This window comes from Macrobrachium nipponense, chromosome 31 (genome assembly GCF_015104395.2).
Source record: "Macrobrachium nipponense isolate FS-2020 chromosome 31, ASM1510439v2, whole genome shotgun sequence".
Classification (NCBI taxonomy): Eukaryota; Metazoa; Arthropoda; class Malacostraca; order Decapoda; family Palaemonidae; genus Macrobrachium; species Macrobrachium nipponense.
Window position 1 is genome coordinate 11,204,901 of NC_061093.1, and position 26,049 is coordinate 11,230,949.

Below are 26,049 nucleotides of genomic sequence, written 5' to 3' on the forward strand. Positions count from 1 at the left end.
CCACTCCAAACTTGTGTGCTATGGCCCACCTTATGATCCATGGACTTTAAATCTTGCAACCTAGAATATGTGCAAATGGTGTTTTGCCAATCTGTAAATGAAATACAAGTACAGATTGAATCACCTGACTGCAAACTCTGTAACTGGAAACTCCTTTTCAATGGTACAGGTGCTAATCCTTCTTGAATTCCTAATTGCATAAGTAACTGGAAATACCCACCCAAAGATTCTTGCAGTAGTAACTTACCACATAATTCTTCATTCAGTGCATCTTTCCTCACAATGAAAGTTCTTTTGAGGTCTTACTCATAGTATGAATGCATGTCAGAAAGTCTGCTTCAGTCCATCAAAATGCATTTTGTAGAGGTTCCTTCCACTCCACATTGTTCAGTCACCCCTTTTTCATTGGGTCAGTCAAAGGCAATGCTAGACTTACCTAGACTTCCACAAACTAATAAAATAATAACCAACCAGATAAATCTACAAATAATCTCAATTGGATCTTGGTTCTTGGTGGTGTAATTTCCTGGATCTTCAGCTTTGCTTCACCTGGTGGAATCCTATTCCAGCTGATCTAGTGTCCCAAGCATTCCACATCATTGTATCTGTGGTAACACTTGGAAGGTCATATAGTCAGTCCTACATTTCTCACTTCATGCCTGAGAGAGGTCTTGGAGCCTCTTGATGTGATCTTCCCATGATGCTGTACAAATATCACATTTTCCAAAAAATAGTCAGTGTTCTTGGCTTTAGCTAGCATCTTTCTTGTCACCCTGTTAAACATTGCTTCTGAGTTCATTAATCCATGGATGCTACCTTCTCCTCTGATGTGTCTTCTATTGGGATCTGTCCACCTTAAAAAATCTATTATTGCAAAGTTTTACCATAACCTTGGTATATCCTATGGGTTATTGTCGAACTTGGTTATGGCATTCGGTTCACAGTAGTAGTCCACACAGAACCTGCTTAAGCCATCCTTCTTCCTCATCATAACTACTAGCAAACATAGTGCAGAAGTTGACCTTTTGACGATCTCTATCTCAAACATTTCCTCTACTTGTTCCTTAGTACCATATGGTAACAGGCACATCTTTGCTCTTAACTGGCTGCTCTGTTGTCACTTCGGAGCAGTGTTCTCTTGGATTGTGAGTTTTGTTCATGAAACTTACCTGTCAGATATATATATAGCTGTATTTCTGACGTCCGACAGAATTTCAAAACTCGCGGCACACGTAGTGGGGCGGCCAGGTGGTAGTACCCATTCCCGCCGCTGGGAGGCGGATATCAGGAACCATTCCCATTTTCTATTCATATTTTTTCTGTCGCCGGTGCTGCAAACAACTGTTTACAGTACCTCCGTCTAGGATTTTTGATTATCTCGCTTAATATTATCTGGATTGACTTTTGGTATCGACTTCTGGATTGTTGGATTGGCACGCGTAATAGTGGATTGGTTTTTGATTTTGGATTGGCTTTTCTGTGTACATGATGTCAGGATCAAGTACTGGAAGTTTCAGAGTGTGTGTGAGGAGTGAATGTAAGGTGAGGCTTCTTAAACCTTCAGTTGATCCTCACACAGTTTGTATGGATTGCAGGGGGCATGTTTGCTTGGTTGATGATCGGTGCAATGAATGTAAGGATTTGGATGATGATAAATGGAAGATGTATGAGACCTATCGACGTAAATTGGAGCGCGATAGAGTCAGGAGGTCTTCCTCCAAGGGCAGTTCTACTAAAGGTAAGGATAGTAACATTTCTCCTCTAACACCAGTAGATTTTGCTCAACCTAATCCTGTTTTGTTGCCTTCGGGCCCCAGTGCTGTGTCTGGGGAGAAGGTAACAACCCTTTCTCTGATTCTGGAGTCTATTCGTGCTCTCGAATCTAAAGTTTTGGCCCTAGAAACCGGCCCTGTGAAAGTTTGTGTTAGTGCCCCTAGTGTTGTGGAGGGGGCGTCAGATCGGCCCCATAATGCCTCTAGGCCTAGACCTCTATCGGACTCCCAGGACTCGGGGAGTGGGTATGTTGAAAGCCGCAAGAGGGTTACGGGGGCTCCCCACCGATCTGGCGTCCCTTCGGCAGGCCTTGTTGCTAAATCCCAGGCTGTCCAAGGAGCGCGCACGAGCGCGTGTCCTGAAAGATTGCTTTTCGTCCTCCGAAGCGTCCTCCCCGTGCAAGGGGTGGAGCGCTCGGAGAGACTCGCATCCGTTGAAAAGGACCTTTCGCTTTGAGGACGCTTCACGTCCTATGTCTCCTCTTTCGTCAGAGGACGCTTATGATGCCTTTCCTCCTCAGAAGAGAGGAAGGCTTTCTACCGACGAGGACGTTGGTTTCCACGCACAGGCGTGTTCACCTGAGAGGCAGATAGCTGTGCCTGCTAGAAGGAAGGAGGCGTCCCCTCGCCCCTCGCCTTCTCGCAGGCTCAGTCCTGCCCCTTCTTTTGCTCCTTCGTCACCTACGAAGGATATCCTAGTGTCCCTTCAGGACCAGATTACGTCGCTGATGGCTCAGAGGACTCGCCCAGCAGCAGTCGAGCCTAAGCGTAGGAAGGACGTTCGGCTGCCCGTCAAGAGGACGAAGCAGCCTCATTCTCTCTCGTCTCGCTCGTCTCTCTCTCCTCCTCCGGATCTACACCGTTCTCGTTCTCCGAATAGATCTTTCGCTCTCTCAGGAGAGGACGCTCGCCAGGACGCTCGGCGTTCGAAGCAGGACGCTTTGCGCTCTCGGCAGGGAGCTGTTGAGGACGCTCGGCAGGACACTCGGCGTTCTAAGCAGGACGCTTTGCGCGCTCTACAAGACGCTTTTGAGGACGCTCGGCAGGACGCTCGGCGTTCGAAGCAGGACGCTTTGAGTTATCGACAGGACGCCTTTGAGGACGCTCCGCAGGACGCTCGCCGTTCGAAGCAGGACGCTTTTCGAGCGAGGCAGGACGCTTTTGAGGACGCTCAGCAGGACGCTTGCTTAGCTAAGCAGGACGCTTTTGGCGCCTCTCGTCAGGAAGCTCGCGCTTCCTCTCGTAGGGACGTGTCTGTTAAGACAGTTCCCGTTGCTTCTAAGGACGCTCCTCTTTCACAAGATGTCCGTCCCTCTAAGGATCGACGTAAGGGCGATTCCGTACCTGTAGCGGGTACTTCCAACCAACGGAAGTCCTTGTTCAGGATTGAGACTGCCTGGACGTACTCCCTCTCCTGATGGGGCGTTCTCCAGTTCCTCTTAGGGAGGAAGGGGAAATTAGTAGTCCAGGGAGTTCCGTCGAAGAAGAACAGCCGGTAGCTTCAGCTGTCTCGGACTACAAGGTTCTTGTTAGGCTGTTACGTTCAGCCTTCGGGGAGAAGTTCCAGCCGGCAGCCCCTAGGTCTCCTCCCTCTCAACTTTCGTCTTCCAAGACCGTGAAGACCCCTGAATTCGTCGAGATGAAGACATCGCTGTCGACCAAGAGGGCGTTTAAGAAGCTTCAAGATTTTATGTCTAGAAGGAAGGATCAGGGCAAGACCACTTTCGCCCATCCGCCCTCTAGACTCGCCGGGAAAGGAGGAATTTGGTATGAGACCAAGGAGGACGTGGGAGTAAAGGTTCCTTCGTCCGCCCTGGGTGACTTCTCCAGTTTAGTGGACGCTCAGAGGAGGTCTCTCTTATCGTCTGGCTAAGGTGTCCTGGACTCCTGTGGAGACTGACCACCACTTGAAGGGACTGCTTCGCACCCTAAATGTTTTTAATTTCCTAGACTGGTGTCTGGGAGTTTTAGACCTTCAGTCTAGAAATCCTGATTCTCTCAGTCTGGGGGAGCTGTCCAGTGTGTTGTCATGTATGGACAAGGCCGTCAGGGATGGTTCGGAGGAGCTAGTTTCTCATTTTGGAACTGCTTTCTTGAAGAAAAGAGCACTTCTTTGCAATTTTACCGCTAAGTCGGTATCTCCCGCTCAGAAAGCGGAATTGCTCTTTGCGCCTCTTTCGGACCATCTCTTCCCCCAGGCTATGGTAAAGGATCTTGCAAAGAGTTTGCAAGAAAAGGCGACCCAGGACCTCTTGGTACAGTCTTCAAGACGTCCAGCAGTTCCTTCCACTTCGACTTTCAGCAAAACCCCCAAACCCCCGAAGAAAGTCAAACCCTTTCGCGGGGCACCCCCCTCGAGAGCAGCTCCTCGAGGGAGAGGTTTTTCGAGAGGAAGAGCTTCATTCAAACCCAAAACCAGCAAATGAAGATCTCGTCCTTCAGACGCCAGTCGGGGCCAGACTGGAATTCTTTGCGGAGGCTTGGAGGCAGAGAGGGGCGGATCCTTGGACTCTCAAGATAGTAGAGCGGGGGTACAAGATTCCCTTTTTACATCCTCCTCCTTTAACATCAACTCCCAGAGACCTCTCTCCATCTTATCAGGGAGAGAAGAAAAGTATTCTTTTCGATCTGTTAGACCAGATGGTCGAAAAAAGAGCGGTGGAACAAGTCTTGGACCTAGAGTCACCGGGCTCTTCTACAACACAGGATTTTCCTAGTGCCGAAGCAGTCGTCAGGTTGGCGCCCGGTCCTGGATGTGAGCAGGCTCAATCTTTTTGTAGAAAAGATCAAGTTCAAAATGGAGACGCCTCAGTCGGTGCTGGGAGCCTTGAGACCTGGCGACTGGATGGTGTCTCTGGACCTGCAGGACGCGTACTTCCACGTCCCAGTCCACCCTCTTTCAAGGAAGTACCTGAGATTCGTCTTAGACAACAGGGTTTGGCAATTCAGAGCCCTTTGTTTCGGTCTCAGCACGGCCCCGATGGTTTTCACAATGATAATGAGGAATGTAGCGAAGTGGCTCCATTCGTCAGGGATCAGGATATCCCTATACCTCGACGATTGGCTGATCAGAGCGTCGTCGAGGCAGAAGTGTCTGAAAGGACCTCCAGTTTACGTTAGCCCTAGCAAAGTCTCTGTCTCCTTTTTGGTCAACTCCGAAAAGTCGCATCTGACCCCGACACAGTCCATCGTGTACTCTGGGGATTCAGATGGATTCGGTGGCTTTTCGGGCGTTTCCATCCCAGGAACGTCAGCGACTGGGGTTAGAGAAAGTCGCAGCCTTCCTAGAGAGAGAAGCTTGTTCGGTGAGGGAGTGGATGAGTCTGCTGGGCACCATTTCCTCGCTAGAAAAGTTTGTCTCGCTGGGAAGACTGCACCTCAGGCCTCTTCAATTTTTCCTTGCGGAAGAATGGACGTCGAAAGAGGACCTGAATGCGATCCTAAGGATATCCAACAAGGTAAAAGTCCACTTAAGATGGTGGCTCGACCCTCAGAAGTTACGAGAGGGCTTCTCCTTAAATCTTCTGAGCCCCGACCTAGTTGTTGTTCTCAGACGCTTCCATTTCCGGTTGGGGAGCAACACTAGGGGGGAGGAAGTGTCAGGCTCCTGGAGAGGGGAACAGGTAGCCTGGCACATCAATGTAAAGGAACTGGCAGCGATATTCCTGTCGCTGCAGTTCTTCGAAGACAAAACTGTCAAGCAAGGTTGTTCAAGTCGACTCAGACAGTACCACAGCCCTTGCGTATCTAAAGAATCAGGGAGGAACTCGCTCCAGATCCCTTTTTCTCCTGGCGAAAGGAAGTTCTGCTATGGGCAGACGCAAGGCGCATCAAGATCCTGACAAGATTCGTGGCAGGGGTTCAGAATGTCAGTCGCCGAAATCAGATTCTACCAACAGAATGGACCTTGCACCAGGAAGTCTGTCAACAATTATGGAGATTGTGGGGACGTCCTCTAGTAGACCTGTTCGCTACATCAAGGACGAAGAGGCTTCCTCTGTATTGCTCCCCGGTTCTGGATCCAGGGGCAATTGCAGTGGACGCGTTGCTCTGGAACTGGACAGACCTGGATCTTTACGCCTTTCCCCCATTCAAGATCATGGGGGACGTAATGAGGAAGTTCGCAGCTTCAGAAGGGACAAGGTTGACTCTGATTGCCCAATGTGGCCAGCAAGAGAGTGGTTCACAGAGGTCATGACATTCCTTGTGGACTTCCCAAGAACGTTGCCTGGAGGAGAGATCTACTCAGACAGCCTCACTTCAAAAGGTTTCACCAAAACCTCTCCGCTCTGGCTCTGACTGCGTTCAGACTATCGAAAAGTTGGCCAGAGCGAGAGGCTTTTCAAAGGCAGCTGCGAGAGCAATCGCTAATGCTCGAAGAGCCTCTTCAAGAGCTGTCTACCAATCTAAGTGGTCCTCCTTCAGGGCATGGTGCAAGAAGGAAGGAATTTCCTCTTCCACGACCTCTGTGAATCAGATAGCAGATTTCTTACTCTATCTAAGAAATGTGCAGAAATTGGCAGTTCCTACAATCAAGGGTTATAGGAGTATGTTGTCTGCCGTTTTTCGCCACAGAGGACTGGACCTCTCCGACAATAAGGATCTGCACGATCTCTTAAGGTCGTTCGAAACCACCAAGATTCCACAGGCAAGACCGCCCTCATGGAATCTAGATGTGGTGTTGAAACATCTGATGCTAAGTCCCTTTGAGCCTCTCCATGAAGCTTCTCTAAGGGACTTGACGAGAAAAAACGCTTTTCCTAGCTTCTCTGGCGACGGCGAAGAGAGTTAGTGAAATCCAAGCGTTCAGTAGCCTAGTGGGCTTCAAGGGAGACAGCGCTGTCTGCTCGTTGAACCCTTCTTTCTTGGCTAAGAACGAGAACCCGTCTAATCCTTGGCCAAAGAGCTTTGAAATCAAAGGAATATCGAGTCTCGTGGGTCAAGAACCAGAGAGAGCCCTGTGCCCTGTCAGGGCTCTCAAGTTCTATGTGAATAGGACTAAAGAGATAAGAGGTCCCTCAGGTAATCTCTGGTGCTCGGTGAAGAGACCAGATTTGCCGTTGTCGAAGAATGCTGTTGCTTTCTTCTTGAGGGACGTCATTAAAGAGGCTCATTCATCTTGCCAGAAGACTGATATGAGCCTCTTTAAAGTGAAAGCTCACGAGGTCAGAGCCGTAGCTACTTCTCTTGCCTTCCAAAGGAATATGTCTATCAGAGATATTCTTGATAGCACCTTCTGGAGGAGCAATTCCGTATTCGCCTCACATTACCTCCGGGATGTGAGAACGATTTACGAGAACTGTAGTTCTTTGGGGCCTTACATTTCGGCAGACACAGTTTTGGGGGCTGAAGGTGGCTCTCTCCCTATCCCTTAGCTTAGTTAGGTTAGTTTATTGTGTTTTTGGTTGATGGTGAGATCTTCTGTGGAAATCTCCCATTCCTTAGTGTTAATGTCAGGGGTTTTTTGGTTAGTAGGTCAGGTGGTGGTCGGTTGCTGTGTTACTGCCATATGTTTGGCTAGATGGTCTTGTCACATTGTGGTCACGTCCCCGTTGACAGAGCATCCAGAGTGCACCAGCACTACAGGTCCAAACCTGGCTGGCAACTCTGATAAAAGCATAAGCAGGCTTTACGTGACAGTAATCACAGAGTCTACTTTGCTATCAGGTAAGGAACCAATAAGTTAATCTTTTATTTAATTTAAGTTTCCTAAAAATCCTAGTCTGTCTCTACCCACCATCCGAAGGTGGGATTCAGCTATATATATATCTGACAGGTAAGTTTCATGAACAAAATGTTATTGTTATAATACAATTAAGTTTGTTCATACTTACCTGGCAGATATATATATAGCTGTATTTCTGACGTCCGACAGAATTTCAAAACTCGCGGCACACGTAGTGGGGCGGCCAGGTGGTAGTACCCATTCCCGCCGCTGGGAGGCGGATATCAGGAACCATTCCCATTTTCTATTCATATTTATTCATGACCCTTGTCTCCTGAGGGGAGGAGGGTGGGCACTCTAATTATATATATCTGCCAGGTAAGTATGAACAAACTTAATTGTATTATAACAATAACATTTTTAGGTGTCTTGGCATTCCTCCAGCAATTGCAGTACCTGCTGCTCTTGCTACTTGCTGAGGTCACTGCTAACTTGGACATCTCTGTTCTACCATTCTGCCTCCTGTGATCAATGTTTCAATGTTCCAGTCAGCCCTCTTCTGGAATTACTTGGTTCTCATTGGCTTGCTACTCAATGGTCTGTCATCTTTGATTACAGCTGCTGCTGCTGCTGCTGCTTCACTTGCTTTCCCTCATACTAACCAGTTAGGATGTTTGCATGAAGTCTTCATTTCTTTACCAACATCAATCTTGTAGTCTATGTGACTAACCACTTCCTTGACTCCTTAAACTCCTCCCCAATGCTACATCAGCTTGTTTGCCTCTGTTAGTAATAGCGCTAACACACCGTGGCACTCCTTGAACTGAATCTTTGGTCACCATGTCAGTGATGCTTCTGATGTCACTATGATGCATATAGGCACACACTAGCTAGATGACTGGTCTCTTCTAGGCAAATCCTGGTAGTATGCACTTCATTCTCACAAACCATAATTCCTTGAGAATCTTTACTAGTACTCTCATAGTCCTTTCATACAGTAGACTGAATGGTAAAACTCTTGTGTTTGACTGTGGCACTTCTCAATACACACACTGGATTGCTGGTAGAAACCAGTCTGTCGTTTGGTCTCTTCTGGCACATCATCTTCAGCAGTTACTAGCACACATTTGATTCCTTCACACAACCTGTTGCATCTCTGATTATATAGTTGAAAGCATCCACTTGGTGTTCACTAAACAGCTCACTTGCCTCATAATTTTAGTAAGCAAGCTGGGTAACTGAGTAGTTAAAAAATTCAAGTAGTGCTGATACTAACAGCTCGGTTTCTATTTTAGTTAGTGTCACAGCCTCTGGATACCTTGTAGTGAAGTCTTACCATTGAGGATGTATCTGTTGCCCTTCCTTCTCCATCACTGGTGAGAAAGGTCTAGTTAGGTCTATAGGCATCCTCTTGAATGGCTCTTGCATCAAGAGTATCGTCTTCAGTGGTATCTTACTGGTATGTTAAGTGTATCTTAGTTTTACCAGACCACTGAGCTGATTAACAGCTCTCCTAGGGCTGACCCGAAGGATTAGATATTTTTACGTGGCTAGGAAGCAATTGGTTACATAGCAACGGGACCTACAGCTTATTGGGGGATCCGAACCACGTTATATTGAGAAATGAATTTCTGTCACCAGAAATAAATTCCACTGATTCCGCATTGGCAGAGCGGGGAATCAAACCCGGCCCCCGAGATCGGTAGTCAAGCAAGTAACTGACTCGGCCAACGAGGAACTAACTATCTTACTGGTATGGCCCCTCAGTGAAGTCTTCTGGTGCAAATGCTACAGAATCCTCCAAACCTAGTGATAGTGACAACCACTCCTGGCCAATGAACATTGGTTATATGGTCAAAAAGTCTTCCTTCTAAGATGATTAGGTGGCCGGTAATAAAGTCACAGGAAAAAATTCACATTAATTCAAGGTGGCCGATATTAAAGTCACGGGGGAAATATTAACAATATTTCTTGGGGGTCATTATCTTTGATATTTACAGTCTTTGGCTTGCTTATATGGGAATCCCCAACAGGCTTTAACTAAACACACTGTAAAGACGTCTTTTCAGTGTTTTTATTTGCATTTCAACAACTTGCCAAGTTCCAATGTATATCATTCAATGTAGAATTCTCTGGCCTTTCCACCAATATAAATATCATGTTTGCATACAGACTACGACTGCATATTATCATTTGTATGTCTGTAAAGAAACACAAATTGTCAATCTCTGCGTTCGGACCTATGTTGACCCGACCCAGGTACAACATGTCCGTCTGTATCTGTCATTGTATACCTTGCACTCTAGCAATAAAACATCAGTACCCAGTTACCTGACACACTCGCCTTCACAACTAGTGACCCCGGAGTGACTTCGCGCACACCAAGACGCAAAAGCTCCGTATTTATTCCATTAATGGTGTCGGGTTCGTCAGAGTAAAGACTAGGCGCTGCGTGGTTCTGTTAATGACTTCTGAACAGTTCGAAGATGCCAGAACACACCTGGCAAGGTGTGCCTTAATAAGTCTATTAGTGGCGTTTGTGTCAACCGAGGAAAGGAGCTTTCAGAGACCTAGACTGTGTGTCGCTGTGTGCTCCGTTAAAGGTTCTCTGAAGGTAAGTGGCTGTAGTGAGCCCGTTAATATGGCAGGGCCAAAACCACTGTGTTTACCGTCCAATCTTGGAGGTCACCAGTTGTGAGGACACGAGAGAGAGAGACTGGTAATTGGGTCCTGATGCTTTATTGCCCGAGCTTTGGGTATACAAAGGTGCATAAATATGGTTAACTAGTCAGAATGCTTGTAGCTCTCCCTCACAGTACAGTGTGTACACATAGATCTTTGCTCCTGGATGTTTATGGATATTTCTGTTAATGAGTGCACAAACCCATTGCTTTTCTATTACTTGGTCTTCATTTACCAAACTCTTATGTAAATTGCACAGGTAGTACATTTACCATCTTTGATTACAAACCACCTTCTGCATGTTTAATTATGTTGCCTCTTCATCTGTTTTGCAGATCTGCATGCTGCAACACAACAGATAGTTCAGATCTATCCACCAGCTTAAGCTTACCATCTTTGATGTTCTCTTCCAGCTTGGCTATGTCAACATCCTCACAAATCATGATAGTGGTCACTTCCCTCAGTTCTTCCACTACCATAGCACTGGCGTCCTATTGTCCTGCTGGCCCTTAACTTTACACACACAGTTCTTGGCTAAATGTTCTGGTTTGTGACATATAAAGGGACTTGCCTTCATTTTTGTCAGTTTGCTACTTCTCAGCCTTAATCCTAGTAGGCAGTCTCTGGTTAGGTATCCTGACCTGTGACTAGCAAAGCACCTACTTTCACTCTTTGTCAGTCTGCCTCTGTATAGCTATCATGTAGTCCTTGGCTCTTCATACCCCTACTTGACGTCTTCTTTGGCTTCTGGTGTTCCACTATGCTTTGTCTACAAGTCCCCGTGTACTGCTCTGCAAGCTTTACCATCTGACAAGTGTCTCTTGGTACCAGAATTTTTCCTAATCCCTTCTTCTGTCATCGTTTATTTCTTTAACAATGCTTTTTTTCAGGCTATCACACTGCAGGATCTCATCGAAAGGTGTACTAGAATAAAGCTACTTATTTAGACAAACAGCCCACTCATCCCTGTTACCCTTGGCTCTCTGGAAATTTCTCAGATCTATCCATAAAAGTATGTCTGTTCTTCATCAAGTGGTACGTAAGTGTCCCTCTGCAATATTAACTTCAACCTTTCGTGTTATATTATTGAAGTTTATGTTCCTGCTGTCTTTCAGGTTGATTTCTTTGTATTTTAGTTTCATGCCTGTTTCTTAGTTTTATGCTCCCTCTGCTGCTCTGCATGGGCTATATTTTGCTAATCAGTCACAAAGCACTTCATTTCATCTCCTAGGCCCATCTCCCATCCAACTTGGACAAGTTTTTGAGGCTCAGTCACCATTGTCATTTTCTGACACTCGCCTAGTAGACTTGGTATTAAAAAAAATGCTTCCACCAGATTAATCCAGATGAGACTGCCAAATTGTCACAATATGTTATATAAGTATATACCATATAGCTATTGGTAGGAAGTTGCATAGTGAATATAAGTGGTGTTAATAAAACTTATACTAAAAGATAAAGTATGAAGTATGTGACTGACTGTCTGACTGACCATTTTGTTTGTTTTGTAAGCCACCATTGTGCTGGTATGGGCTCTTACTCCTGGACATCATTATAACTCATATTATAGTTCTGCAGAGAAGAGAAATTGAAAAAGGAAACAGAGTTATTAGCAGAGTGTAAACAAGAGTTGCCATGCATATTACTCAGTCCTCTGTAACCACTGGGCTGAAAAAAAATGAAAGTGTTGCAGCAACAAATCTCACCAAGCATTTTAATTGTTACAACTTGTATTTTTTTAAATTTTTTTTTACTTCATAAGTCACTTTCATTTTGTATCAGCACCCTGAACAGCCCCAGCCTGGTAAGGGTATGCAATAGTCATATATTCAGTAACATAAAGCCAACATATATGTAAGATGATGTAGTGACATATAAGCAAATAAAACATTGCACATTTCTTTCTTTGAGCTTTGCTGCCAAACTCAGCTTTAGCTGTTAGGTTCAGCAGTTAATCACAGACTATCCTCACATTCACCTTCTTTGTAAGCTTGAATTTCAAGTCGATGGCCCCTTTGGGCTTGTCCCATATGAATTAGGGTTCATCTTATACATCACGGGCATCACCTGGCATTCGATCTTGGCTGCATACCCAACCAACTTACTTGTAACCACATGACTGTCTGCATGGCATGTCAAAAACAGGTCTGATCTCAGGAATGAATCAGTTGACTCTAGAAGTGTGTATTTTTACCTCACAAGGCAACTACAGATATACCCTGACTTGGACTTGACACTTGGCCATTTCAAACCCCTTACATGAGGTGAATTCCAAGAAAGCCAGACTTCTTTCTCCCATGTCATTCAGCATAGCATGTATCACAAGAAAATACACTGCTGATATAGAAATGGATAAATGTAAGTGAAAGATGCATTTTGTATCAAATTTTTGAAGATTTTTCCTTACCAATACTTTTGCACACAACTATATATTGTTGCATAATAAATGACTAGTGCGTACTATCAGCTTGTGAATTATGGATGTAAAGAGGAAATGCTTCTGAAACATAACAGTGTTTGGTTTATGAACAGGAAGATCAGCTGTGCCAGAGGAAATATGAACTGTTGTCAGAGAAGTGGCTCCCTGGTCTGGCCTTTATACAGATTATCAAGAAATCTAAAAAGACTTTTTATTTCTTAATTCATGTATCTCCAGTAAGCAAGCAAAAGTTTGCTTTGTTATTCAGTGAGTATTGTGATTTGTTTCATCACACTCATCCAAATATGAAGTCACTCCTGAAATGATGCAGTCACCTCCTTTGTTGTTAAATGATTTAGTTGACTCAGAGCCTTGGTGCTTCAGTGATGATGATATTTGCAACTGTAGCTCAATGAGTTCACCTTTGTTCTCCATGAGGATCATTCAGTTCCCCCATAACATGTTCATGGACTTCTAGTTCCAGTTCTTACCACAAGATTTACCATTAAGTTCATGCACTTCTAGTTCCATTTCTTAACACAAGAAATTTTCCACCATTAAGTTCATCCACTTCTAGTTCCATTTCTTAACACAAGATTTACCATTAAATGCCTCGTGTGATATTCACCCTTATTGATACATTACCTTAACCAGCATTCAAATACTAGTAAGTTTCTATGTTTGCTTAAAGATTATTGTCCTCAAAATGCAGCTGACATATTACTTCTGTCAACTATTTGCCTAATTGTAACCAATCGTTGCTCGCTTGACTAAGACACTATTGAAAGGTTTTTAAACATTTTTTTTTTTTTTTTTTTTTTTTTTATCAATGCATGAGTAGTAACAATAAACTTGGTTCTCTTATATTCTGGATTTGGACCAGCGCGAGTGTAGAACCACATATGGTAGGGCACACAATCTTATGGTAGTTTTTATTTAGTAACATTATCAGTGTTTGCTGAAGCTCATATGTATCTAGACAGAATTTGCAAGTTGTGAGCCTGAGCCATCACTGGTATACTGAAGGATATTAGAATGAAGAACTTATTCTGTGGTCAAAGCTAGAAGCTTAGTCTCCATTCCATAAAAAAAGAAATCTTGATACTTGATTTGTACCTAATTGTTTCCCTTCAAAAGCTATGTGGTGATGTATACAAAAACATTTTCCTGTGCCATGGCAACTTTTACTTGCTTTCATAAAATTGCATGCAAGTTATTCATAAAAGTTTTTCCCATATGGTATCATGCCCTTAACAGATTCCACGTATTTCAGTTACCTTATAAAGTATAGCAGTCCCAGCTTACGATGGCTTCGGCTTATGATGTTCCGAGGTTACGACGCTTTTCAATTATATTTATCAAAAGTTATTTCCAGGTTTACGACACATATTCCAGGGTTACGCCGCCAATCTGACTGGAAAAGTATGACTCCAAAAATGCAAAATAATCAATATTTGAAGTTTTTTTTTATGAAAATGTAATGAAAATGTAGTTTACATAGTTTTTAGTACATCCAAAGTGTTAAAAGTAAGGTTTTCTTAGGATTTTTGACAATTTTCCGGCTTACGGCGCGTCTCGAGAATGGAACCCCCGTCGTAAGCCGGGGACTGCCTGTATGCGATAAACAAATCATAAGAAACACTAGCAGCATTTCTGATGTAATTTTGTCTACAAAAAGTTTTAATGATTACTATACATTTTTCAGTGACTTCTACAGAAACCTCTACAATTTCACAGTTGACAGCCAACATGAGCTCAACTGTGGAGGTAGTGATTGTACCTGTAAGGACCAGTGAGAAAGATGTTCTCGATATTCCCAGCCTCACACATTATGGAAAGCTAAAAGATGAATCATATGGATCAGATTCATCTTTCTTAAAAAGTCTTAAGGATACCCCAATCTACATAATCATAATCTTCTTCTGCGCAGTAATCATATTGATCTTGTTCATGACTTACATGATATACAAATGCTGCACTCATAACAAGGTAAGATTAAAATCTATTTTCACAAAAATACCAATCCCCATCACGTATGCATGGCCACTTTTTTTTTTTTTTTTTTTTTTTTTTTGTTGTTAATATCCCAGACACTGCACATTTTTGGCTAGAAGACAGATGGTGATCTGTAGCAACAGTGGCACATATGCCACCAGTTGTTTTAGAGACTCGTCACCCACATTTATTGTGTTTTACAGTATGTTAACAGATGAGCAGACCTTTTCAGATTGCTTCTTCATTGACATATTGCTGATTTTCATTATTAATAAAATTAATCCTTTAAATGCATTTTTAATTTATTAATTTTCTGCTTTTGTTTTTCACTTTGTAAATTTTCATTTAACAAAATGGTGTTAAGGCTACATCTTACATGTTTGTTGCCTTAAAACCATGTATCATGGGTCATAAGAGACTTGGGTTTGTATACTACTACAAAGACATGTATCGGTTCAATGCCTCATTCTTTCTCCTGCCTGAAGGTCTAGTGTGTTAGGTACTTTCCATAGTTTGTTTGTATGGTGTTTTTACATTTCAGCAACGGGACCAATGGCTTTACGTGACTTCCGAACCACGTCGAGAGTGATCTTCTATCACCAGAAATACACATCTCTCTCCTCAATGGAATGGCCGAGAATCGAACCGGTGACCACCTAGGTGGGGTACTTTCCATAGGAGTATTGGGGTTCTGTTGTCCTCCTGCGCTCTCCTTTATCTTGATATTTGGACTACTGACAAAAACGAGCTTCCTGGGCTTTTCCCTTCAGGGCTATCATTTTGACCCATTCTTGGGGCCAAGCTGAGAGATGTTAGTTAGTTGTGACCAGATGACAACAGAACTAATGGGATGTTTGGTTTGGTTTCTTGGATTCCCCTTCGTATTGAAATTTGTGGTAATGAGTCAGTCTTAGAATTAGGCTTCCTAGATTAATCCATAATTTCATTTTGAAAGGGGTTTCTATCCCAGTGTGTGTGCCCACTATGATAGTCGCCTACCTGGTGAGCCCATTCTGGTACACTTCCAAATATGACCATTTAAAGAGAAAATACAATTTAGATGGGAAGAATATTGTTGATATTTTAAATAATAATATAGATAACTTATTACAGTGTCTTGAAATGCTAAGAATTTTTAATATAATTGTGTAAATTTGAATTAATCATACACCACATCTCTCTTACCCCATTTTAAAAGTGATAGTCGTCAATTATCCCTCTGGTGTGGGCAAGAAACTATGACACCATTTTCAAGAATTTTGAGCTTGAAAATATTTTTTACAGTTTCCAATAATTCTTGAATCTCGGATTTCCCTGGATTTCAGCTCTAATGGCAAAGCCATAAAGCTTTCTCTTAAAGAATTTAGATATTCTTACCTTCAACTGAGCTCACTACCCATGGAGAAAACGCAATATAATGCGATATCCGTAAGCACCTGCCAGATAATACAAAGGTCTTTCTTTTGAAAATTGTCATGGTTATTCCAGTTAACAGAGGTTACCTTTTGAACCTATTACCTACTGATCACTTACTCTCAATGGTTTGTAACCAAGTTAATGAAAAAGATAATTAACACCAAGCTTATTTAGTTTTTGGAAACTGAAGGATTAATTTCTCCAAAGCTGGTTTCAGAAAGAATCACACTAGATCCAATGAATAGATTATCCAAACAAATTCACCAAGATTACTCTACTCGGTATCAACCACTGGGGTTTTCTTTGATCTTGAGAAAACCTGTGATACTGCCTAGCTATATGGAATGAGCCACCAATTATACAAAATGGACATTTGCAGCAATATGATTAGATTCATTACTTCTTCCAAAACAGATTCATTGAAGTAAGAATGGGGAAAACACTTATGCCTTTTATTCAGAAGGGAAATTCCTCGGACGAGTGGGTTACGTGCTCGCCTGCCTATTCGGAGGTCGCAAGTTTGATTCCCCGTCTGCCAGCGAGGAATCAGAGGTATTTATCTCTGGTGACTAGAAATTAATTTCTCAAAATAATATGGTTCGGATCCCACATTTTAGCTGTAGGTCCCGATGCTAGGTAACCAATTGGTTCCTAGCCATGTGAAAAAATCCAATCCTTAGGGCTAACCCTATGAGAGCTGTTAATCAGCTCAGTGGTCTGGTTAAACTAAGATATACTTAACTTATTCATTATTATTAATAGGGGTTAGTTTTTCCAGACCTGAGTCTCAAGTAGACTCTTCGCGGGCTGGTAATTTACTTAACTGATTCAAGAGGGAAGAATTCCACAGGGAAGTATACTTACTGTTGCACGTTTTGCTGTATTACTGTACCACTTCCTACAATTGTCACATTCTGCACTGTTGCCCTATGGACCTAGCTGAGCATGGCATTGTTCGTATGGACAAGTCCCATTTATTGTCTTCCGATATGTTCCCTTTGGGTAAGCATAGCCAATAACAAACTCTTGTTAATTGCCTGTTGGTGTATGTGAATCAAATGGTCGTAAGTCTACTAGGCTACTTTCATCTTTCCTTAGGCCTATCTTGAATCTCCTCTGACATATGTTAATATGGCAGTGTTGTCTAGACCTTTACTAGTTATAACATCTTTCTTTAAATTTCTGAAAATTTGACTTTTTCTTTTGAAGTTGTCCTAATTTCAATTTTTTAAATATTTTGTTTACCACTGTCTAACATGGCTTTTGTTTACCTAACCAAGTTAGATATCTCAAATACAGTACCCTACCTTCTATTTCCAATACGTATTAGAGTTACGTACTTGCATGTGGATATTTACTTAATACTCGCTCCAGCTATTGGTTAATAGTTTTGTTCCTTCTGCTTGGTGTACTCAATAAGAAATTAACGCTTGTGGTGTGGAGTAGTGTGAAAACTGAACACTCCCAGGAACTTTAGGGTCTCTGAATTCAGCCTGGGAGAACTAGAAATGTTCTTATCAATAGTGTCTGAATTGCAAAGATGCTCAAAAGGCTGGGTAAGGTATCTAATGGGTTTGTGGTGGAACAAAAAGGTTAAGGAGACCATTAAGTTATGATTCTTAACTGTCATAGTGCCAGCCCTATGTATTCTTAAAGTTCATAGAGCTAGCCATCTTTTATACAAATGAACATAACAGCATATAAATTTGACTTGAATAACTGATTTTACTTTAATATGTAGTATTACCTCATCTGATGTTTAGTCCTCTTTTAACCCGAATCTCATCTTTTAATTTTCCTTTTTCTTGACAGCATGACAAGTACAATTTGCCACAAGAAAATAGGTTGTCTACTTTCCGAAACCCAAGAACAATAACGACTCCTGAGAATCTGACTGACCAGAATAATGCACAGAAAGCTAACAATTTGAATACTCCGGAAGTATATTCAACGTATGACTCCTACAGAAGGCGACCTGCTGCATTGTATGTTGCCCATTCAGAAACTCTTGAATTTGGAGATTCCAGTGGTTCCACTGATGGTCATTCTGTGCACTGTGATGAAGTACCTAATAACTGCAAAATTTCTCCTGACTCATCTGTAAACTTAAACCATCAAGAAAATCCACTCAATAATTTAGACCATCACGATTTTCCAACATCTGATAAAGACTTGCCATCTGCTGAAATAAGTAATCATCCAAATGAAGAGGTACCTCTGGATTTACCCACTGAAACCTGTTCGCCTCATCCATGTGAGCTGCCACCTCCAGAAGGATATCTTAAATCAGAAGATCATGTTCCAAATACCATCTCATCAACTTCTGATAATGAATATTCCCAATCTGAGAATAACCCTCCTCCCTCAAGTTTGCAAAATTCGCCCACTGATACCAGGCTAGATCTTAGCTTAGAAGAGAATTATTTACCCAGATGTAATGAACCAGTTGACACTGATGAGCAAACACTTGATCATAATGGAATTCCACTGCAAAACAAATACTATTCTAGTATGGAGCTACCCATGTATGCACCTCCACCTGTACCAACATTTGACAAGGTAGAATCTGATGGTGATGAGCTGGTAATATAATTTTTTAAGTGTTTTATTTGATTTATATACAAATCAAAATTTGACTGTGAAATTGGTCTTTGGAACATTGTCATGGTGGTACACTCCTACAGACTTTAAGGAAATGTGGAACAGAAAAAAATAAAATATGGAAAATTCTTAGAAATGGGCTATGGAAGAATAGATTGCGGAGTTCAGTTTGTTAAAGTCTGCAAGTCCACATTTCTAGTTAAAACAACTGAATGTATGGTGCCACAAAAACCTTGACTGCTTTTGATAATGATGAAATAAAGTAAGAGTATTGTAAAAGCATGGCAGTGATGGATTACAGACATTAAGTATCTGTTATATGTTATTCTTCCATCTCAATACTTACAATTCCATTACCCAATATGGGTATGCAACTACAGCAGGCATACAGAATGTAAACATAAGCTTAATCTGCAATTCAAAGTCATTTGAAAATACATTAGATTATCTGAGAATGTGCCGATTAATTAAACAGAAAAAATTAAATATATATTTTAGCAGTATGCTTATTTACATGACAAACATGTAAACTCAATTCAATGAATAGGCCATTATAAAATATGATTAAAACTTATTTGTTTATTGAGCTCAATTTTGTTTAACAGAACTCTCTACTTTAGTTTATTCATAAGTTGATTTATAAGTTGAAGTAGGCACTTTGGGAAATCAATTAGGAAATAATTTATTTTCAAAAGGTTGAGTGACAGACATAACTACTTTAATCAATTTCCTAAATGGCTACTTCATTTGTGAAGAAATTTGAGTACGTAAAAGTTACCTCAACAAAATTCAACTAATAAAATGAAAACACTAAATTCTGTATTGTTACTAACTTAATGAATAAAGAATGTACATATTTTACTTCAACAAAGAGCATAGTGGATTTACTTCATGGTCTGGTTAAACAATGTAACAATAATAATGTAGTATAAGCAAAAACAGTTCATATTGTTTTATTATAAATGTGTTAAAAACAATATGATCTTTTACACAGAACAGAACTGAGCATATATGGTAAGCATACTGTTAGGTGAAAGAAAATTACCTTAAAAATTTTTCCACTTATATTCTCTATGAAAAATTTTTCCACTTATATTCTCTATGACAAGTGTGTACAGTAATGAGCATCATGTGAACTGAAAGGCCAAATTGCTTCAAGAAATTTTTAAAGCTATCCTTATGAAAATTACTAGATGGAAATTTTGAGGATATTTGAAATTCAAACTTGAACAAAACTTGAAAATAAAGAACTAGACTATAAGGCATTCAAATTTTCAAAGTACTTATAAATTGTATATTACGTGGACAACACAAAAAAGTGTATACAAACATGAAAAGTGAGAAAACATCTTGTAAGCAGTCCTATATTACTTTGCATATATGCATTATTGTCCATGCTGCATATTATGTCTACATTGTTGTGGTACATATCGGTGCATTAACACCTTAAATTTATATTAAAATAAACCTTGTTTACCTGTTTTATACATACAGGTGCATAATTACAATGATACCCAATAGCAATCTGTTTTGATTAACAGCCTTTTCAGATAGTCTACTACTTTTTCTCTCTCAAGAAATTACCATTTGTTTAAACTATTACAATGTACACTTTCCTGGGTAAACTACCTTACAGTTGTACATTATAATTTTAAGATAAGTATTTAGTGATTTGTTAATTATGAGTTATAACTTATCTAATAGCAACATAAGTGCAGTCTTTACCATGAAAAGAGTCCACAGTGATAATCTCCATTATCTAGGTGGCTTAGTGATGTTATAATTGTTTTGGTACGAATACTAAAGAATCTTATTTAAAAAGAAATACAACACACACACAAAAATATTAATTTTTTAGTGGGTAATGTTTGTAATAACAACTTGACTGCTTAGCACCCCACTCAATGTAATAAATTTGCACTTTGAATCTCTCTACAATGTATAATATGTGAATTTTTTTCTACGCTGGGATCCTAGTTTTGGTGTCATTTGACAGATTAAAAGTTGTAGTTCATCATACAATGTTAAAAAAAGAAAAGTCAAACATGTTCAAATTCTTATGCAGATTTCTATTCTTTGTTATATAGAAACTGTTATATAGAAACTTTTGCTATAAAGTATCAAGAGATAACTCTTTAATTTTTTTGGCCCATAAAAAAAGAGATAACCATTTAATTTTTTTGTCCCATATAAAAAATAACTTGGCTTTCCAATAATTTGAGATTTTGTTTAATTATTAAAGCAAACTTTATTTTTTGCATTAAAATGTAAAGTAAATGGGGTTTTTGAGATTTATTGATTGCTTAGTCTGAGTTACTTGGTTTTCATGTTTGGATACTAATTTTGTCTAAAATTTTAATAACAAACTTGTTTTGCTCTTTTGATTCTTTTAAAATACAATTAAAAAAAAATTGCTTTTACATTCAGAGAAAAATAAGAATTTCAATATTTAAGTAGTAACCCTTCATTTATTTAAGCTTATTTTATTGAATTTAATTGCTGCTATGATTCCATTCAGCTGAAAGTAATCTTTATCTAATCCTCTGATTTTATCTTTTTGTTCTTTTGGAAGGCTGAAGATTACATGTCCCAATTCCTCTGCAATTTCTGGTTTTTCTCCTGACATTTCATTCCTCCTAGGAATATCTTCTGAGGTCTGATTCCAGTGAGTGTATGTTTGAATGACTCCTTTTGTGTGTGACAGCATTGAGCATTAACCAGACCCCATTTTTCATTGGCCCATACCTAACTGACCCTATTTTTCATTGGATCCCACATGCAGTCAACAAGCCTGGAGCCTAGCATAAAAGCCAGCGTCACACACAAAAGGAGTCATTCCAACACTCACACACACTGGAATCAGACGACAGATGATATTCCTATGAGGAATGAAATGTCAGGAGAAAAACCAGAAATGGCAGAGGAATTAGGACATGTACTCTTCAGCCTTTCAAAGAAGAAAAGAAGTAAAGGACAACATCAGAAGATTAGAAACATTACTTTAAGCTGAATGTCATTGTAGCAGCAATTAAATTACATAATATAATTTCAATATTCCTAAGTTTTATGGAAACATATCTTGCAAACCAATTTTTCAGTACTGCAAACATAAGTAGTTCTTGGCACCTTGCATAACTGATGAACTGCCTTTCTAATGATATTTCTAGTTTGTTGCTTATAATGGAAGCCATTGTGTAGCAAATCACTAATATTTTTTGTAGGATAGGTATACTGTATTTAGAAAATTTCCTATTTGCAGTGTAGGCGCATACATTAGTTCATCTACACCTTTATCCAAGTTTAACTTGAACTTGAACATTTTGGAGGCAAAATTGATGTATAATGTACATAACATTGTCAATATGAAGATTAATGTTAACTGTATTTTAAACAGAGCTCTTTTTCACAGCATGTTTACACTAGTAATAGGTACATTCCTATAAATTTACATAAGGCCACAAAACCCTTTATAAACCACATTAAAACCTATTAACTATATATATCTATATTTAGAAAAAGTCTTGAAGATACATATTAAGAGAGTCAATTTTTCTCTTAAAATAATTATTACTATTTATATTCCACAATTACTATATATATTCCACAATTCACTAGAAAAGAATCTTTCCCATCTTCTAAGAACAATAAACCATGTTACAGTGGAATGAGTTTTTTCTAACTATTATATATACAACAACTATCAATATTTCAATCACTAATGTAGAATGTTATACATTGCAATATTCTTTCTACATTTTAGACTGTGGTACCAGAAGACCTTGTAATTTCTGCATCAGCATAATGTTTCCTGATGCTTTTAGTTTCCCACTTAAAAAGGCTTTTTGTGCATTCAGTTTGCCAGACATCAGGGCCACCATATCCTCATCTTCCAGAGTTATTTTGACACCCGGTTTTTCCCCTGTCTTGGGTTCACCTTCATGTACGCTTCCAGAGCCATTCTTCAAATCGACAGCTGCAAAGAAAGCAGTAGTAATTTAAAGGAGTGAAGAAAACATTCAGTGGGTTAATAAGCTGCTGGATATCCTCCCAGATTCAAGCGGAAATGTGAAAGAAACGAGATAACAAAATGAAGCTGTAGATATACACTTACTCCACTGTCCAGCTAATGTCCCTTTTGAGTTAATATTCCACAGGAAAATTGCATTGATGCTCTTCACAACAGATGGGTCTTGTGCTAGTCTTCGTGAGATCTCTTGGAAACAGGCTGCACTCCCAAGTGTGGAAGCTGAAGAGAGGCTTTCACTTGCACCAGATGTTTCTACTATGTCTACATATCCTCCTGATCATAAAAATATAAAAATGTTTGCACAATGCATTCTCATATTAATATTTATATCACACCTGTCATTAAAATTTTTGCTGACAAAAATTTTAAAATTCACTATTGTAACCATACACAAGACAAACATTTCAAACGGTAATTAAAGCGTGAAATTTCAAATTACATACAGGGTACTTGATATCAATCAACCTTCTATAAAGGAACTGCTTTGAGATGAATTATTACAATATAACCCCCTTACCAGTCAAGCATTTTTGCCCAGTTTCTTTAACAGAGCACATGTAGAAGACTCTTGACCCTTCTTTCCACATGTCTACCACAAGTGTCTGACCTGGAATAACTGGCTTAGCGAACCTGGCCTGTAATAAGAAAATTTACCTTTCAGTTGTATGGCTAACTCTAAACTGTACAGTGAATAAATTACACATTTACATTTTATACAAATCTCATTTACAGAATTTATAAATACAATCCAACTCCAATTTGAAAATTAAGATGAATAAAGTTTTTCTTAAACACTGGTATACAGTAATGTTACAATACTTTAAAAAGGTTATTAAACATTTTCTTTTGTTTGCTCACTTTTTCATAAAAATAATTATGCTTCATACTTAATGAAACCTCACCCACCTCTGATGAAATATTACGGTTCTTATTCCATTTCTGTAATAAAACTAATACCACATGACATTTATTAAAGATATAGAAAAAAAATTACTTAAGTCCACCCAGAATTATAACTGACAAAAAAGTTTAGAGTAACCAGTCAAAACCCTGAATCATAAGTAAATTAGTGCATATGTACTTCTCATAAAATACAGTGCAAAGATGAAATTAAGAAATTAATCTGAAAAATACCTATACTGTATAAACAGATTAATTATATTTGAACTTCTAATTTTGGTAATGGCGCCTTGAAAATGACAGAAATATTGGCTGAACATTTACAAGAAAATTTACAAAGAAAACTACATACAAGTAGTTAACCCACCTTCATGGCCTTGAATTTTTGGACATCATTGCCACAGAATTTTTTTAGGATGATGCGACCTGCGATACCATAAGTGCACAGCCCATGTAAGATGGGTTCTGAGAAACCGCCTACTGCAGCAAAGGAAGGGTCCAAATGAAGAGGATTCTTGTCACCGCTAAGCCTATACAAAGCAGGCTGTAAGGAGGAAGATTTAATAAAACACTGGTAGACCATCACTAATCCGACACTGGATTAGTGATTTTCCTGGATTACAGACTGGTTAGGTTAGAATACGCTCAAACCAATAGTCAACCGCCTCATCCCCCAGCCTTTAAAATGCCCTGTAAATCAGTTAAGTTTGTCAAAAAGGAATAAATAATTAAATGAAAATAAAGTGAAATTTTAAAGAACTAGCAAAATAAACGGTACATTTAATTGTTTACGTACACAAGAGAGTTCATCACCGCCACCTCTTCCAAGGTGAAGAGCTGGAATTAACAACTAAGCACAGGATTCAGTTTCTTATCTTGGAATTTTTTTTTTTTTTTTTTTTTTTTTTTTTTATAAATTTTATGCTATTCTAATTTATATTTTTACTGCATGTTCTCATTTTTTATTTTTAGTCCAAAAGATTACCACAATCGTGTGCTTAGGTTACATATGAAAACACAAACTCCACCGCTGTCATTGGAGAACTTACTACAGCTTGTTTTGGTTTATGTTGTCATGCTTAGGATTTTTCTAAATTTTCATCATTACTTTAACTGCATTATTATTATTTTTTCACTTATACAATCCAAAAGATAAATGCAATAGAGTCCCTAGGGTACGTACAAACACAAACTCGTTCTCTGGCATCGGAAAACTTACTACAGCTTGCTTTGGTTCATGGCATTATGCTTATGATTTTTTTTATTTTATTTATTATACTGTACAATGAATCTTCCTTGAATGAAGCATGTTACCAATTGTGTCCGGTTTTGATCTATCCAAAGAAGCAGATCCTTGGCAATCTCACAAAGAGGAAAGTGTTCCCCCTTGTTGTCTGATGTACACTCAAGCAAATTACTATTGGCAGTTTCATAATTTTTCATTCACCTGCCTGATGCATGATTCATGCCACATTCATCTATTTTTCTTTGTAAATTTTTAAAAAAATACAGCAACTGCTCTGTGGTATCTGGCAATGTTGAACAATCTAAGGACATTTTGGTAACCTTGCTTATACTTGAACAGACTGAGAAAGGGTTGCAGGTGTGGGAGGCTGGGGAAAGTTTCCAAGGTGGAGGGGGTCAGAAAGCTGGTTGCTATGAGAGGGATAAACATAAAATGAATAATCACAAAATAATGTAATACATTAAGAAGCAAGGAGAGCAACAATACTAATCATTATAGTAATTTGTGTATATTTCAGTGTAAAATATGGTGAATTGGCAGATAACCGAAATTTGGCCCATTATGGTGCCATAAATTGCAGATTTTATGGCGCTAGACAAGACCCACAAAACCGGATCACCATTAACAGAGTCCACCAATAACGGGACTGCCTGTATGTGGTCTAAAGGAAAATCTGTGAATAGGCGAGGCCATGAATCGTGAGTCCGCCAATAGCCAGGGTCAACTGTACCATGAATCCAAAGACTTGTCAGTAGAAAGAGGAACAGTTCTTTAAAAAACACTTGTTAACCTAACTTCGCAGCACTACTGCTTAACTTTCGCAATTCAGGTTGAATACATTCACTTGGCTACTACATGGGAAAGAAAGGTATTGCAAATGGTGGAACTTTTCCATGGATGGCATGACAGTGCAGCAGGAATTACAGGCAGTCCTCAGTTTACGATGGTTTCGGCTTGCGACATTCCGAGGTTACGACACTTTTCAATTACATTCATCAGAAATTATTTCCAGGCTTACGACACATGTTCCAGGGTTATGACATTTACGACGCCGATCTGACAGAAGAAATGTGACTCCAAAAAGGCATAAAAATCAATATTTGAAGGTTGTTTTTATGAAAAGAGACAGTTTACATAGTTCTTTTAATACACCTGGAGCATTAAAAGTAAGGTTTTCTTGGGTTTTCTTTGGTGATGTTCCGGCTTACAATGGTCTCAAGAATGGAAACCCCGTCGGAGACCGGGGACTGCTTGTACACTCCCACCCAGACAAGAACACTGAGGTACAATGAACTGGGAATGAAAATGCCATCACAAATACATATG

The 26,049-nt window shown here is 39.9% G+C and overlaps 2 protein-coding genes across 2 annotated transcripts in view; one reads left to right on the forward strand and one right to left on the reverse strand.

Moving 5' to 3' along the window:
* The window catches only part of LOC135206631 (uncharacterized), a 116,130-nt gene extending 96,008 nt beyond the window's left edge, over window positions 1–20,122 (forward strand). The window contains exons 6-7 of the mRNA XM_064237972.1: window positions 14,244–14,527; window positions 17,762–20,122. Coding sequence (XP_064094042.1) covers window positions 14,244–14,527; window positions 17,762–18,541 — 1,064 coding nt within the window. The 3' untranslated portion in view covers window positions 18,542–20,122. The remainder of the gene's footprint in view (window positions 1–14,243; window positions 14,528–17,761) is intronic.
* Window positions 19,597–26,049, reverse strand: part of LOC135206760 (peroxisomal multifunctional enzyme type 2-like) — a 198,689-nt gene continuing 192,236 nt past the window's right edge. The window contains exons 12-15 of the mRNA XM_064238256.1: window positions 23,845–24,021; window positions 23,095–23,212; window positions 22,662–22,850; window positions 19,597–22,523 (exon numbers count right to left, since the gene is read on the reverse strand). Coding sequence (XP_064094326.1) covers window positions 22,300–22,523; window positions 22,662–22,850; window positions 23,095–23,212; window positions 23,845–24,021 — 708 coding nt within the window. The 3' untranslated portion in view covers window positions 19,597–22,299. The remainder of the gene's footprint in view (window positions 22,524–22,661; window positions 22,851–23,094; window positions 23,213–23,844; window positions 24,022–26,049) is intronic.